General features: G+C 38.6%; 2 protein-coding genes across 7 annotated transcripts in view; one reads left to right on the top strand and one right to left on the bottom strand.

Annotated features, from left to right (window-relative positions):
• LOC137733979 (PH, RCC1 and FYVE domains-containing protein 1-like) overlaps positions 1-14,384 on the top strand; it is a 36,459-nt gene that overhangs the window by 1,925 nt on the left and 20,150 nt on the right. For 2 of the 4 annotated variants that reach the window (XM_088697479.1, XM_088697476.1), the window contains exons 3-7: positions 727-816; positions 1,091-1,171; positions 1,460-1,651; positions 1,733-3,805; positions 4,232-4,378. In XM_088697479.1, coding sequence (XP_088553605.1) covers positions 727-816; positions 1,091-1,171; positions 1,460-1,651; positions 1,733-3,805; positions 4,232-4,378 — 2,583 coding nt within the window. Of the gene's footprint in view, positions 1-726; positions 817-1,090; positions 1,172-1,459; positions 1,652-1,732; positions 3,806-4,231; positions 4,379-4,895; positions 5,261-5,553; positions 6,108-14,384 lie in introns of those variants that run through there. The other 2 variants (XM_068473204.2, XM_088697478.1) reach the window with 2 other exon arrangements.
• LOC137733978 (F-box protein At3g54460) lies at positions 7,315-13,573 on the bottom strand. 3 transcript variants are annotated; one of them, XR_015964461.1, is made up of 9 exons: positions 12,827-13,509; positions 9,863-12,379; positions 9,560-9,773; positions 9,176-9,477; positions 9,020-9,079; positions 8,782-8,912; positions 8,392-8,506; positions 7,814-7,963; positions 7,315-7,652 (listed from the first exon to the last, which is right to left on the bottom strand). XR_015964461.1 is itself a non-coding variant. In XM_068473203.2 (9 exons), exons 1-8 carry the CDS (start codon positions 13,363-13,365, stop codon positions 7,817-7,819), a joined length of 4,005 nt encoding a protein of 1,334 aa, XP_068329304.2. In that variant the 5' UTR covers positions 13,366-13,573; the 3' UTR covers positions 7,315-7,652; positions 7,814-7,816. The 3 variants fall into 3 exon arrangements, 1 of the variants encoding a protein (XP_068329304.2); XR_015964462.1 differs by having other exon boundaries at positions 9,176-9,348; XM_068473203.2 differs by having other exon boundaries at positions 9,176-9,457; positions 12,827-13,573.

Raw genomic sequence — 14,384 nt, 5'->3', positions numbered from 1 at the left:
ACATACTCTTCATATTGCTCGGTATTCACATTCTACTACATCTGCTATGTGGTGCTTGTTTTAGTTGAATATTGGATCAGCATACTAGTAATAAGTTTTGGATGCTTGCTCATGTCTATATCTAGCCTTCTTGATGTTGGAGTAAATTCTTCATCTGAAGTTCTATTGTTACACAGCCTTAAAGCACTATTATTCCTTTTAGGCTTTTTATCCAAAATGGTCCCTGAGATTTGCATAACTCCTCATTTTGGTCCCTGAGATTTGAAATCGATAGAATTGGTCCCTGAGTTTGTCCACCATCAATCATTTTGGTCATTCCGTGAAAAATCTAGATTAAATAAGGATAAAATAACATAAATACCCTTAACTTTTGTCAAATCATTTTGTTCTATCGTTTATTAAATTGAGGGTAGTTTTGTCATTTTAATCTTTATTTAACATAACTATTTACGAAAGGACCAAAATGATTGATGGTGGACAATCTCAGGACCACTTGTATTTATTTCAAATCTCGGGGACCAAAGTGAGGAGTTATGCAAATCTCAGGGACTATTTTGGCTAAAAAGCCCCTTTTATGATAGTTTTGTTAGTTTTATGAGATCTAATAACATGATTTGTATGAGTCATTTATTGCAGTTTCTAGTGATGTATTGAGCAAAGAAATCTTGCCATCAATTTCCTCTTTCTACTTGGATTTTGAATGTTATTCCATGTTGCTTCTTTCAGGATGAATCTGTTCTAATATGGTACTCAGGAAAAGAGGAGAAATGTGTTAAACTAAGCCAAGTCTTGCGAATTGTACCTGGTCAGCGCACTGTAAGTTCTTCATGTTGTGATCTTCTACACCTCTTCAATGGTGAATACTTCAATAATATGCCTATTATAGATGACAAGAACATACAAATAATATATATCCGTTATTTTTAGCACCTGTAGATTTATCTTTAGTTCTTTCTAGAACTATATTTCCACCGGATTATATCATGGTCCCTATTGATTTTTATTCTTGTATTGCTTATTTAATTCCCTTTGTCATTTATTTCTCAGTTATGAATGTAACTGAACATCCTGTAATTTGATATTACTGCAGCAAACCTTTCAGAGGTATCCTCGGCCTGAAAAGGAATATCAGTCATTTTCTCTTATTTGTAATGATAGGTCTTTGGATTTGGTAAGCATCTTCTTCGTTGTTGATTTCTGCTGTATCCGACTCTTAGATATTTTTTTCTCCATGCTCAACTATTCTTCTCCTTTTATAGTAGAGGACGTATTGTTGTCTAATCATTTATAAATTTTACATTGTAATAGTTTATTTTCATGACTTTCTTTTCTCTTTTCCAATCCATTTACTTCTTTACGTTTAACTTTCCTATGTATTACTTATGTATCGTACCCCCTGTGTGCTCTTCCATAAATTTCATTTACTTTTTTTTTTTTAATTTTTACTTGCTTATGCCAGATATGCAAGGATAAAGATGAAGCTGAAGTTTGGTTTACTGGTCTAAAAGCATTAATATCACGTGGCCTTCATCAGAAAGGGAGACCAGAATCAAGAAGTGGAATTACATCTGAGGCAAACAGTCCGAGATCACACACCCAACAAAGTTCTCCATTGAGCTCTCCATTTTGTAGTGGTGATAGTTCGCAGAAGGTGATCTATTTTTGTCTCTTTTGTTATTGCCGTGCCTAAACTGTAACATAGAAGTAAATAATCTTCTTGTCACTGCTGCAGGATGGCGTGGAACCGTTTCATCTTCATGCTGCATTTGAAAGCCCTCCTAAAATTGGTTTAGAGAAGGCTTTATCGGATGTCATGTTATATGCCCTGCCTCCAAAAATCCCCTTCCCTTCAGATGCTGCTTGTGCCTCAGTTCCATCATCGGGAGGCTCAGATGGAATGAATGGACGAACAAAAGGTGCAGGTGTGGATGCATTTAGAGTAAGTTTATCAAGTGCTGTTAGCTCATCAAGTCAAGGCTCTGGTCATGATGAAGTTGATGCTTTAGGGGATGTTTTCATTTGGGGGGAAGGCGTTGGTGATTGCTTTCTGGGTGGAGGATCACATAGAGTTGAAAGTTCTTCTAGTTGTAAGATGGATTCTTTTGTGCCTAAAGTCTTGGAATCTGCTGTAGTACTTGATGTTCAAAGCATAGCTTGTGGTGGACGGCATGCTGCTTTTGTAACCAAGCAAGGAGAGGTATTTTCTTGGGGTGAAGAATTAGGAGGCAGACTTGGACATGGTGTGGATGCTGATGTTTCGCATCCAAAACTCATAGATGCTCTGAAAAATATGAATATTGAATTTTTAGCATGTGGGGAATACCATTCTTGTGCTGTCACACTTTCCGGTGACATGTACACATGGGGTGGCAGTACTTCCAATTTTGCGCTCCTTGGTCATGGATTTCAATCAAGTCAATGGGTCCCAAAAAAGCTAAATGGACCTTTAGAGGGAATTCATGTCTCATCAGTTTCATGTGGACCGTGGCACACAGCTGTTGTGACCTCTGCTGGGCAATTGTTTACTTTTGGCGATGGCACATTTGGTGTTCTAGGTCATGGGGACCGAAAGAGCATTTCAGTGCCCAGGGAGGTTGATTCCCTTAAAGGTCTCCGTACTGTGCGAGTAGCTTGTGGTGTTTGGCACACTGCAGCAGTAATTGAAGTTATGGCGGGGTCATCAAGTTCCAGCAATTGCTCTTCTGGAAAGCTTTTTACATGGGGAGATGGAGATAAAGGTCGACTTGGACATGGTGACAAGGAAGCAAGACTTGTGCCCACTTGTGTTGCTTCTTTGGTTGAACCCAACTTTTGTAAAGTTGCCTGTGGACAAAGCCTGACTGTTGCACTTACAACTACGGGCCATGTTTACACTATGGGAAGCCCTGTTTTTGGTCAATTAGGGGTCCCTAAAGCTGACGGGAAACTTCCAAGACGTGTTGAGGGAAAGCTAATGAAGAGTTTTGTTGAAGAAATTGCTTGTGGTGCTAATCATGTTGCAGTTTTAACTTCAAGAACTGAGGTTTACACTTGGGGAAAGGGTGCAAATGGTCGATTAGGTCTTCGAGATACAGAAGATAAATTTTCACCGACATTAGTTGAAGCTTTAAAAGATAAACAAGTCAAGAGTATTGTCTGTGGCACTAACTTTACTGCTGCTATCTGTCTTCACAAATGGCTCTCTGGTATTGATCAGTCAATGTGTTCTGGCTGTCGCCTTCCATTTAATTTTAAAAGAAAAAGACACAATTGTTATAATTGTGGACTTGTGTTATGCCATTCATGCAGCAGCAAAAAGTGTCTCAAGGCTTCCATGGCACCAAACCCAAACAAACCTTATCGGGTCTGTGATATTTGTTTTGCTAAACTTCGGAAGGCCACTGAAACCAACTCTTCATCTGGGTCTGCTATTAGTAGAAGAGGAAGTATGAATCAGGGATTCAACGAACTGATTCAAACCAATTTTAAAGAAATGGAAAGTGGATCTTCCAAAAGAAACAAGAAAATGGATTTCAGCAGCAATTGTGTTATTCCCATTGCAAATGGAGTTTCTGAGCGTCGAGCACTCAATGGGACTAGATCTTTCGACCCAGTTTTTGGATCATCCAAAAAGTTTTTCTCAGCTTCGCTTCCTGGATCCAGAATTGCATCTCGAGCAACATCACCAACATCGAGACGATCTAGTCCACCTCGTTCCACAACACCAACCCCAGCTCTTTCGGGGCTTACTCTTCCAAAAGTTGGGGATGATGCTAAAAGGAAAAATGTCAGTCTGAGTGAAGAAGTTCTAAAATTAAAAGCTCAGGTATGTTGCTTGTCTTTTTTTGGTTGTCAATAACTGTGAAAATTAACTTTTCTGTTCAATGTCTAGTTTTCCCTGCATTTCAGTCAAGGCAAATTTACTTCCTCCTGAGGATAACTTGTCTTTCTGTTTGAGTAACAATTTGATTTTGTGTTCAACTCTGGGATGATATCGCACTGTCTAATAGGGAGAAGGATTGCTAGATGTCGATGCCATTTTCTCTACTTTGTATGTCAGTACTTTGTATATAATAATTTTAGGGCGATGAGCAGCAATGTGATATTCTTTTATGTTTTCCTCCAGTTTTCTCCTTCATTCTACTTTACCATGGTGATTACCTTTTATTCTGTTTTTCTTGCATTCACTGTGCAAAATTACATGGATGAGGTTCTAACTTTGTTCTTTCAACTAATCGATCTTATGGTGTAGGTTGAAGATCTTACTCGTAAAGCTCATCTTCGAGAAATTGAGATGGAAAAAACTGCCCAACAGTTGAAGGAGGCTCTGAAAGTAGCAGGGGAAGAAACTGTGAAATGCAAAGCAGCAAAGGAAGTAATTAAGTCGCTCACAGCCCAAGTAGGTTTCATTCTCATGTTTATAGTGAGTATGCATTCTGCATTTAAACAATTTAGGGTTTGCAATAAAGATTGTGGTCGGTTTGATTTTTCAAGCACAAGCACTAATTTATCTGGATATTAACATACCGTGGGAAATGCAAAAGAAAAGAAAATAATGATGAAGTCAATGTGTTTTTCGTATCATTGAGGATGTATGGAACTTCGTAACTTTAAACAGGAACCTTATTTAGGTGCTATGTGCATATGATCAAGTTTACAGTTCTTAATCAATATTATGGAGATAATGATAAACATCCAATAGATATATAACTAACAATTTGTACCTTTAAGTTTATTTAGGTCCTCAGTATATTATCCTATTTAGGACTGTCGTACTAAAATTTCAGTTTTGAGGGTGATGTGCCTCATATGGAAATATAAATGTAGGATCGGTAATGGAAGTTAGAATTATTATGTCAGTTGCAAGTCTTCTATTGAATGCAGTCTGAATTAATACCTTGTTTCATTTATGTTAGTTAAAGGAAATGGCTGAAAGGTTACCAATTGGAACAGCAAGAAACATGGATACTCGTCCATTAGACTCTTCCAGTCCCACTCGTGAAGTTTCTACTACAGCCGTTGAGAAAACAAGCAGTACATTGAATTTCTCTGAACCTTATTCAATTGTATCGAGCAGTGAGATAATTTCTGACGTGCCACGGGCCACTTCGAATCACACTGAAGTGGCACATTCAGAAGCGACAGCTAGGCATAAAAACAGAGGAGCAAAAGCTGAAACAGCACAAGGGGATGAATGGGTTGAGCAAGATGAGCCTGGTGTATATATTACCCTAGTTTCCTTGCCTGGAGGTGTCAAAGATCTCAAGCGTGTTCGCTTCAGGTATGCCCCTTTTTCCCGATTACTTCATGCAACCCAAATTTGAACAGAACGTTCTCAGGTATCGAAAATAAATGTGTGTGTTTTCCAGTGTGGATTGAATGTTGATATGTATTTCAATCACATGTCAGTGTTAATTCTTCGTTTATTTTCCTCTTCCTAATAGTACCGTCAAGGGATTGTATATGTTATGTCCTTTGCTTACAAGGCCTGTGTCTTCCAAACTATATTTTTAGTACACTTTCAATCATATTTATTTGACGATGACTAATTTTCAAGTGCCTCAATTCTGTCAGTCGAAAGCGGTTCAGCGAGAAACAAGCAGAGCAGTGGTGGGCGGCAAATAAGGGTAGAGTATATCAGCAGTACAATGTTCCGGTGGTTGAAAAATCCAGTATTCCGACGGGGAGGGAAGGGTTAGTTCATTGACCTGCTAATATCAGTCAAGACACAAGTGGAGAGAAGGGTTTTTACCCTCAATTGACCCTTCATTTTTTTCATTTTAAGGAGGTAAATGTGGTAATTTCCTCCCCTCTTCCCGTAAATTTTGGTTTTATCCTTCTCATTTTTTTTCCCTTGAGAATGTTGTAAACACGAAAATCCTGTAGCAAATGAAACAGCCGAAATTTACATGTCTACAAATGTATCGTCAGACGACTCATTGGAGATATTTGTTTTCCGGAGGGGAAATGGTAAGAGTAGGTCGGTCGGGCTTATGTAAATTCTTTGTAAGTAGGTTGGTTTCTGGATTCAAATTCCGAAATAACTTTCCTTGTAAATCCTTCACTCGACAGCTATTTACATAAAAAGCTCAAAAAAAATTCAAATGCAGTTGAACAGGTTTCAGCGATCTTTCGTGTGCCCGGTTACTGTGAACTGAAACGAAGAAGTTTTCTGATTGCCGGTTCAGGTGTTTGTAGTCGCGGTGTCCTATCTCCTCCATCTTCAAACTATCGCAGTTGCTTAGTCTTTATGTTCATATAAATTGGTTTCTGATAGTCGACGCCATTGAAATTATAAATTTATTAAAGTGAATCACTCCTTTGCGTGACATAAATTGCACTCGATGTGCCAATTCAGGAAAGAAAGAGAAAAAAGTAATCGGCAACAATTATTAGAAATAAATTTACTTTTTCTGGGACATATTAATGATACCAGGCTCAAGGGTCAAAATGGACCATGTGTTATAGTTAGGGAGTTTTAACAAAATACCCTGATACTGTTTACTTTTAACGAAAAATCACATGTTTATCTTGGTACTACTCGCTACATTTTTGTTTGTTATTTTTTATTCAAACTAAAGTTTTTTTGGACTTTTCATTAGTTTTTCTTTATAGTTATTGGGTTAATTTAAAATTTAAGTTTTATTTCTTTTTTAGATCTAATCACATATTTGTGGATAAAAAAATTCAAAAACAAAGAAAGAATAATCATCCACCCACAACGCACAACGTGGGTTTGAAGATACATTTAAAACATATAAAATTATCGTATTGTCCCTATGTTGTTTGGGTAGTTGTTCATTGTTCTTCTCTATCAAAGCGAGAGCATTGTAGGAAATATTGAAAGCTTCACCATTTTTGCCTTCTCACTTTATATATACAGATGTGTTATTTTCTTTTTATTGATTTTCATTTTTCTATAAATTTTAATTTAAGTAAAGAGAGAAGGTAATATATAGCTCTCTCAACTGCGGTCAATTTTTCGATTACATAGTCAAAGGAGAGGTGGTCAATATTAATTTTCTTGAGACTATAATGATGGAACTGGCGTGGTGAAGTGGAGTCGAGGTGGGATATAGAGACGCTTTAGCCGAGTTTCCTGTGTGTGGGTATGGTTGGGGTTTGGGTCAAGGACAAGGTAGATGACAGTTGAGTTGGTTTTTTTTTTTTTTTTTTTTTCTTTTTGGTGATTTTGAAATTATATTTCTTTCTATTTTAATTGAAAAATATTTTTCTATAATAGGTTATAATTATTGTATGAAATTTTTAACAGAAATTAGATAGAATGTCCTTAATTGGCTTGCGAAGATAAACACGAGGTCTAAATTGGCCAAATTGACAACACGGAGGCTAAATTGATTGAATGGCTATAACACATGACCATTTTGACATTTAAGCCATGATACAATGCTACAATTGAGAAATAAATAAATACATACTTTATATATACACATAATGACAGGATACTCCTAAGCCAAGTCTGCAAAAAGCCAGAGTAGCAACTTGTTCCTAAGAGGTCGCGTGCCCACATAACCCGGTCCTAGGATTTGTAAGCCAGTTCAATTTTTGTACTGCTTGAAAAGAAACCAGCGTTGGCAAGACGATACCAGCAAAAATGGTCGTGATTCAAATGCTAAAATGTTATCGATGGCATGTACAAGATGGTCGCATTCCTGCACGCGAAAAAATAAATGTATGAGAAAACCAAACCTTCAACAAAAGAAAGTTCAAGTACGATTGACGAAAAGGTCATATCCAAATTAACACCCTTAAGCAAAATGAAAAGTTAAGTTCGAGTCAAAACTACCAGAATCGAGAGAAATCATGCACCAACCTTTTACATCTTTGAATTTGTCCGCACAAAGCTAAGATGAGACAGATAATTGCTCTCGGCAAAATCATGCAGTGAACGCTGAGTTCGTGCCCCTACAGGTTCAGATTTTCCAGCCTCTTCCTTCAAAAATCTTCTGCACTCATCAGCATCCTGAAGCAACATCAAGGAAAGCATATAACACTAATTCCTAAACCTTACAATTTCAAAAAAGTATAAATAAACTATAGAAACATACACACATTGAAAGAAAGTAGGAGTCATACATACAACATTGCCTACCCAAGCACAAACAAACACATGATCACAGGGAAAGGGGAGAGATGAAAATAACAAAAGACGAGAACTGTTTCCTCACAGATACATTATATAACGAAGTTTCAGTGAATATTTTCCAAAGTTCTAAATTTCAACTGAAACATATATGTGGAATGAAATACACGATATTTTATTTGTTAGGAAATGCAGTAATTAATATACTTATACTCTGACAATCATACAGAGAATTTATCAAACACCTGCTAAATCTTTTTAAAAGATCACTAGAACACTATGAACTGAAACCACTGGTATGAGTTTACCTGTAAGAACTCCAGCATTTGCTCTTCAATTGTACCACGCATTGCTAGAGTTTCCACATGTATTGGACGAGTAGCACCCATACGATGAGCACGACTAACAACTTGTTCCTCCATGCTAATGACATTTAAACCAATAGAACAGATTAATATCAAAAGGAAACATAAATTTATTGACCATTGTATTGTAATTTATTGAAGCCACTAGTAAAAAGAAGCCTTGATCTTTGAAAAACACAGGTTAGAACTGAAAGAGAAAGTTCCTTTCCAAAACAGAGCTGAATTAAGCCGTCAGACTTTTATTTTTATTTTCATATTTTTAACGCACGCCATATTTTCAGTTCAAAATAAAAAAAGAAGAAAACATGATAATAGGGATTTAATAATGATAACCTCCTGTTCCATATTGGTTCCATTAAAAATACATGTGTCACAAAGCTCAAATCGAGGCCCAATGCAGCACTTCCATCCATCAAAAGAACAGTGCAACTAGGATCATGCTGGAACATGGCCAATGACTTCAACTGAAAAAGGACAGTATATTAACCTTACATGCAAAACGAAAAGAGAATTAACTGAAAGCACACAACAAACAAGAAAAAATATATAATTCGAGAGGGAAAACATGTACCTTGTTGCTAGCATGCAATGGGCTATACATCCCAGCATATTTAATACCAGCAATCGCCAACTAACCAAAAAGTAAGAAATTCAAATCCCATTACTTGCACAGCCAGAATCATATAATAGCAAAAATCCATGAGATAGTATGGTATATATTACTCACCTGCTGTTCAATAACATGTATATGCTCAAGAAATTGAGAAAATACCAAAACTTTTTCCAAGTTTGTATCTTGAGTCTTGGTGCTCATTTTAAAGTCATGGATTTGCATTGATCCTTTTGAATCGCTTATCTCAGACAGTAAATTTTCAGTGTGCAAGGAATTATCGTTGTAATCTGGAGGGCAAAAAAATTTGCTGTTAGCTTCCTGCAATGCTTTCAATTTCTCTACAATATAGGCGACTTTACTGCTAGATGTTGACTGCCAATCAGGATCCCAGTTATCCTGCATAAAAGCCAAAAACCCTACATCGGCAAAAATGGTAAAACACAAGAAACAAAAAAACAAGCTGAAAATAGTTCAACTTGTCTTGAGAGCCATGCTTGCCTGTTTATATGAGGGCTGTAGCTCAATAAGATCTTTAGGAACAGGCCATTTTGGATTGGGATTTTCTGGTCGAGCTAATTCATCAGGAGTTTGCATCTCATATAAATTGCCACAACCAGGAAATGTACACCGTTCACTGTCCAAAGCAACACAATCGAGGCATAAAAGATGCCTACATGGTGTAATGACAGGTAACCGACACCATTCCTTGCACCTGATAAAATAAAAATGCAATCTCTAATCAGTAATCATATTTTATCAGCCAAAGGTGGGAGTGCGGGGGTTGTCAAAAACAAATATTACCTCACACAGTTGCCGCCGTAAACGAGATAATATTTTATATAAGCATACTCCTCTGACATGGGATCTAGACCATTCTCAACTAGAATATCCATCGTTTCCTGAATATCTTCACCAGCTTCTGTTACTTTTATATGCCCAGCCACACAGCACGATAGCCTGACATTTCCAATAGTTGCACTTCGAAACTTCCATTGCTTTGGATTCAAAAGACTCTCAACATGAGAAGGATCGTTCCAGTCAGCCATTAATATATTACGCTGCACTGTAACTACCAATTCGTTGTAACTTCTAGCATGTTCCTCGGTAAAATCAAGATAAGTAACTTTCTTGATGCAGGGTGGGATAGCCAGCAAATCTACCTTTCTTGCACTAATCATGCACCTATGCAGTAAATGCAACAAACGTGATCGTCCTTCTTCCATCTTTGCTTCAAAAGGCCTAAGAATCCCAGCTTCCCATGATTTATGATTCTGCCCATAAGCTTCCTCGTGAAGGAACTTGAGCAATGGTTGAAGATGTGAGAGTTGACTGTTGGGTGTATTAGGAGTTGGAGTTCCAGTCAATATCCAACGGTTTGAAGCCATCAATGAAACTGCCATCTGCATTTTGTTTGTCAAGCTAAGACTTGAGCCAAGGGTGTGCCCCTCATCTAGCATGACTCTAAGCCAGTGCACTTGCATCATTGCACTTTTCTTCTGAGGGCCCCACTCTGCACTTAAACGGTTGAATGTGGTTATGACAACATCATAGTCCCAAGCCAGACTGTGTGCAGAAGGCTTCCTATGATCATTCCAAACGTAAACTCGTAGCTGACCAGGCCTTACATGCTTCTGAATTTGAGTGTTCCAATGATCAACTAAATTTGATGGAACAACAATTAGGGTTGCCCTAGAAAGATACAGCCTGACTGAATCCAAAGGTGAACAAAGAGCAATTTTGAGAGCAGCAACGTCAAAACTCATATTGTCAAGATTTCGTGGGTAAAACCACCTACTAACACCCTTTTCTACTCTTCTTTTGAGACCAAATGCTTGAAATATTTTTTGAAACCCATGGGCATCTTCACCAGGCGCCACACAAGTGATCATGAAAGGACTTCGCAAACCATTTGTCTCCATTGCCGAGAGCTTGTCAGGAGAAAGGTTAGTCAACCAAATTAAGGATTTCTTTGTTATAGAATTTATCAACGCATAATGCTCTTTAAGCACACTAACGAAGAAACGAACGTTTTGTTCCTCTCCTCCAATGGTTCCTTTTGTGCAAAATCCCAGTAAATGTGTTATTGGAAGGCAATTATCCCAGGCTTCTTCAGGAACGCTACAACTTTGGTAGAACGGATCAGCATTCATGCTACAAAACCATGCTTCACTAGCATCAGCAATACTAGCTGGAAGCTTCCGCCACTTGCAGCAAGCATCACACTGAACCCAGGAGTCCTTATAATCATACTTATCTGCCTTAACCTTCCTAGGCCTCCTTTTCCTAGTACTTTTGCTCGCATTGCTAGATGCACCTTCAAATGTGGGAAAAAGATTTTTACAGATGCTGCTCAAGCTCCTGGTGCTTCGAACCCCACCCACTGCTGGATCGGAGTATGCAGCTGCTGGTGTTTCCATTCCTTTACCATAAGGTCCAGGACATGAATTATTAAATCCTGTAATTTTCTCATCATGAAGAAGTAGCCTGGCTCTTTTGGATCGTTGGTATTTGGAATCCCAAATATAATTTTGAGAATTCTGACCGCTGTCCCTCTTTTCCATGAGCATCCTCCTGTCAGCAACATAATCACCATTAAGCTCATAATAACCGCTTCTTGGGTCTCCATTATGTGTACACCAGTTAACATGTACCCTGTCTGGTGGATTTGCCAGTGCTCCCTGTGTCTTTAGAATAAGGGAAAGAGCAGTTATAGTCTTGCCTAATCCGGGCTCATCACAGAACATTCCCCCATGAAAATCATTCACAGTGGGAGCTACCCCAGTGTCTATTTTCCCAGAGATGGTGTTTATGTAGAAAGAAAATCCATCTTCAGTTGAGAAAGACGAGTACAAAGGATGTGGCAGGATGTCAGCATTTCTCTCACGCTGTAGCATCCACTCTACTGCTGCCTGCTGATGAGGAAAAAGTTTAAGTTTCATGCATGGCATGATTGAGACGGCCAACAGTCTCAGATGGCAGCAGGTTGCAGACACCCTAACAAGGTCAGTTGGGTTAAGTGCAGCTAGAATATTAAGTAAAATGTCATCAGATATCTCACAAATACCAGATCTGCAAGAGTCATCACAGGATTGTATTCTAGAAGAACCAGCTTTTCCTGTTTTTGCAACACCAGGTAAGCTCTTAAAAATTTCGTGAAGTTCAAATAGCCTTTTCTTTGAAGTATCCATGAAATTATGATGCAGCTTGCAAACAAAAACGTGACAATCTGAAAGATTCCATATGCTTCTGTTAGCTCCTAAAGTATTTTCAAGATAATCTCCGCCGTTGAGCATTGCGCTTCTCTCTCCCCAGTCAGAACTGCAAATTAACGTTGTTGAACTTGTTAGGGCGAGAAGGAAGATAGAAAGGTTTTCAATTTAGGGTAAAGGACCCTTGCAATGAATCGGAATCAACCAACTGCAACCACGCATATAAATAAAACGAACAAAAATAAATTCAAAGTGGCAAAGTGGAAAACTTTAAAAAGTAAGATGACATATGTATATGCTTTTTATTTACAAGTGATCATTTTTGTGGAAAGGAGTGTGAGAGTGTAATCCTTCGGCACACTAACAACCCAAATATTCGATGCATAGCATCGGAACCAGAGCCTAAATTATCGAAATGCAAACCATAACATAACTAGGAAATAAAAATGTTGATACTTGATACAACAATGTTCATTTCTACCCGTCTCAGTCCTCACCTTTTTTGGTTTAACAATTGCGAACTAGCTAATCAAAACAAATGGATATACACATTTACCTCAAATGTCGAAACAGAGCTCCAGCAATGGAGCCGGATCTCGGGAACTGCCAGCCAGCCAGCAATGCAATTGGGAGATAGACATCGATCAGCACCACAGCCCTGACCTCTCCACTGACTCCAGCCTCAACCCGAACCAATCGAGCATCGATCATCAAGCACTTGTTCACAACCAATGCGTGGAGCTGGTGCACCACGCTAATGCTCCCGTGCACCAGCCCGATGCTCCTCCTGCTCCTCCTCATCCCAACATTCTTCAACCCCGCCTCCGGGTTCCTCCTCTTCCTCCCCAATTCCCGAACCGGAACCTCGCATTGCTTGGAGTCCTGAACCGGGACGATATCCGCGGAGGGAATTGAGTCCACCGGGGAGAGGACGACGCCGTCTGGGGAAGTGAAATTGACTTCGGATTGGGAAATTCGGAAGCGGGTGCCGAATGGTGGGGTTTGGCGGGGGTCCGGGGAGGAAGTGACAGTGAGAACGGCGCAGAGGAAGCCGCAGAGCTTGTGGTCGGAGAACGACGACGTATCGTCATCCATTGAACTGAATTGAGGATGGGAGTGAGAAATAAGAGGATTAGGGCACAGAATTAAGAGGGCATTGGGTGATAAATTAGGGTTTTGGAATTCGAATTGGTAGGGAATTAGGAAACGAAGAGGAGGGGGAAGTGATGATTTGATGGGGCGGAGACCGGAGAGGGAGTTTTGGTGTTTGGCTAAGGCTTTGGTCTTTTTGTGGGGTCCGCTTTGGATGTTGTTCAGTTTAGATTTGGTGGACTTTTGGGTCTTTGATAGTTTGACTCACAGAATATAAAACCGCACGTGGTTTTTTGCTCGCACTTCCTTTTTTTTTTTTTTTTTTTTTTTTTCGTTTTAAAGAAGGGAATTGTGACTTGGCCGCGGCGGTTTTTTTGTTTTTGGGAGTTAAAAATACTCATTCAGAGATATATTTCAACTTTTTTTTATAATTATTGTACAATTCACGCGCGTCAAGAATTAAATTCAGTACGTACCATGTAAAATACAAACTTAAAATTCGTCCACAGGTCACTGTAGTGGTTTACTTGGACTTACAATCAGTTTTGGTTACATTTTAAAATATCGAGAGATTAAATTAAATATCTTATTTATTCCAAAAATGAACAAAATTCAAGATAATCCTATTCACACACCTATTTTTATTTTTCAGACAATTCTCTTATTTTACTACTGAAAGAATTGAAAAAGATTAATGACCAATAATTAATAAGGATGTGTGTGAAGTAAAAGTGGGAAAATGATCATTTTCCTAGGGATCCCGTGATCTCACCCGTTCATCGTATATCGTACGGTCAATTTTCGTTAGGTATTATTCATATTTAATTTTAAATTTTGAAATAATTTATGACCGCACGATATACGATGAATGAAATTACGGATCCCTAGGATCACCGAATCCTTTTCCGTAGTAGGTGTGTGAATGGTAATCTCCAAAATTTACTCATAGGAGGCAGTTGCTAATGCCAGTATGGAAACAGGCAAGGATCGCCGCTACCGCGTGACGTTGCATCAAACAGGAA

This window comes from Pyrus communis, chromosome 7 (assembly GCF_041283825.1).
Source record: "Pyrus communis isolate YQ-2024b chromosome 7, ASM4128382v1, whole genome shotgun sequence".
NCBI lineage: Eukaryota > Viridiplantae > Streptophyta > Magnoliopsida > Rosales > Rosaceae > Pyrus > Pyrus communis.
Note: the sequence above shows the minus strand (reverse complement) of the source record. Positions and strands in the feature narration are given on the sequence as shown.

Bases quoted from the DNA above. Each gene is read 5' to 3' on its own strand.
- LOC137733978 (XM_068473203.2), bottom strand. From the start codon at position 13,365: ATGGATGACGATACGTCGTCGTTCTCCGACCACAAGCTCTGCGGCTTC. The intron at 12,380-12,826 runs GTAAATGTGTAT...GTTAATTTGCAG, and splicing joins GCTCTGTTTCGACATTTGAG to TTCTGACTGGGGAGAGAGAA. The intron at 9,458-9,559 runs GCAAGCATGGCT...GCTTTTATGCAG, and splicing joins TACAGCCCTCATATAAACAG to GATAACTGGGATCCTGATTG.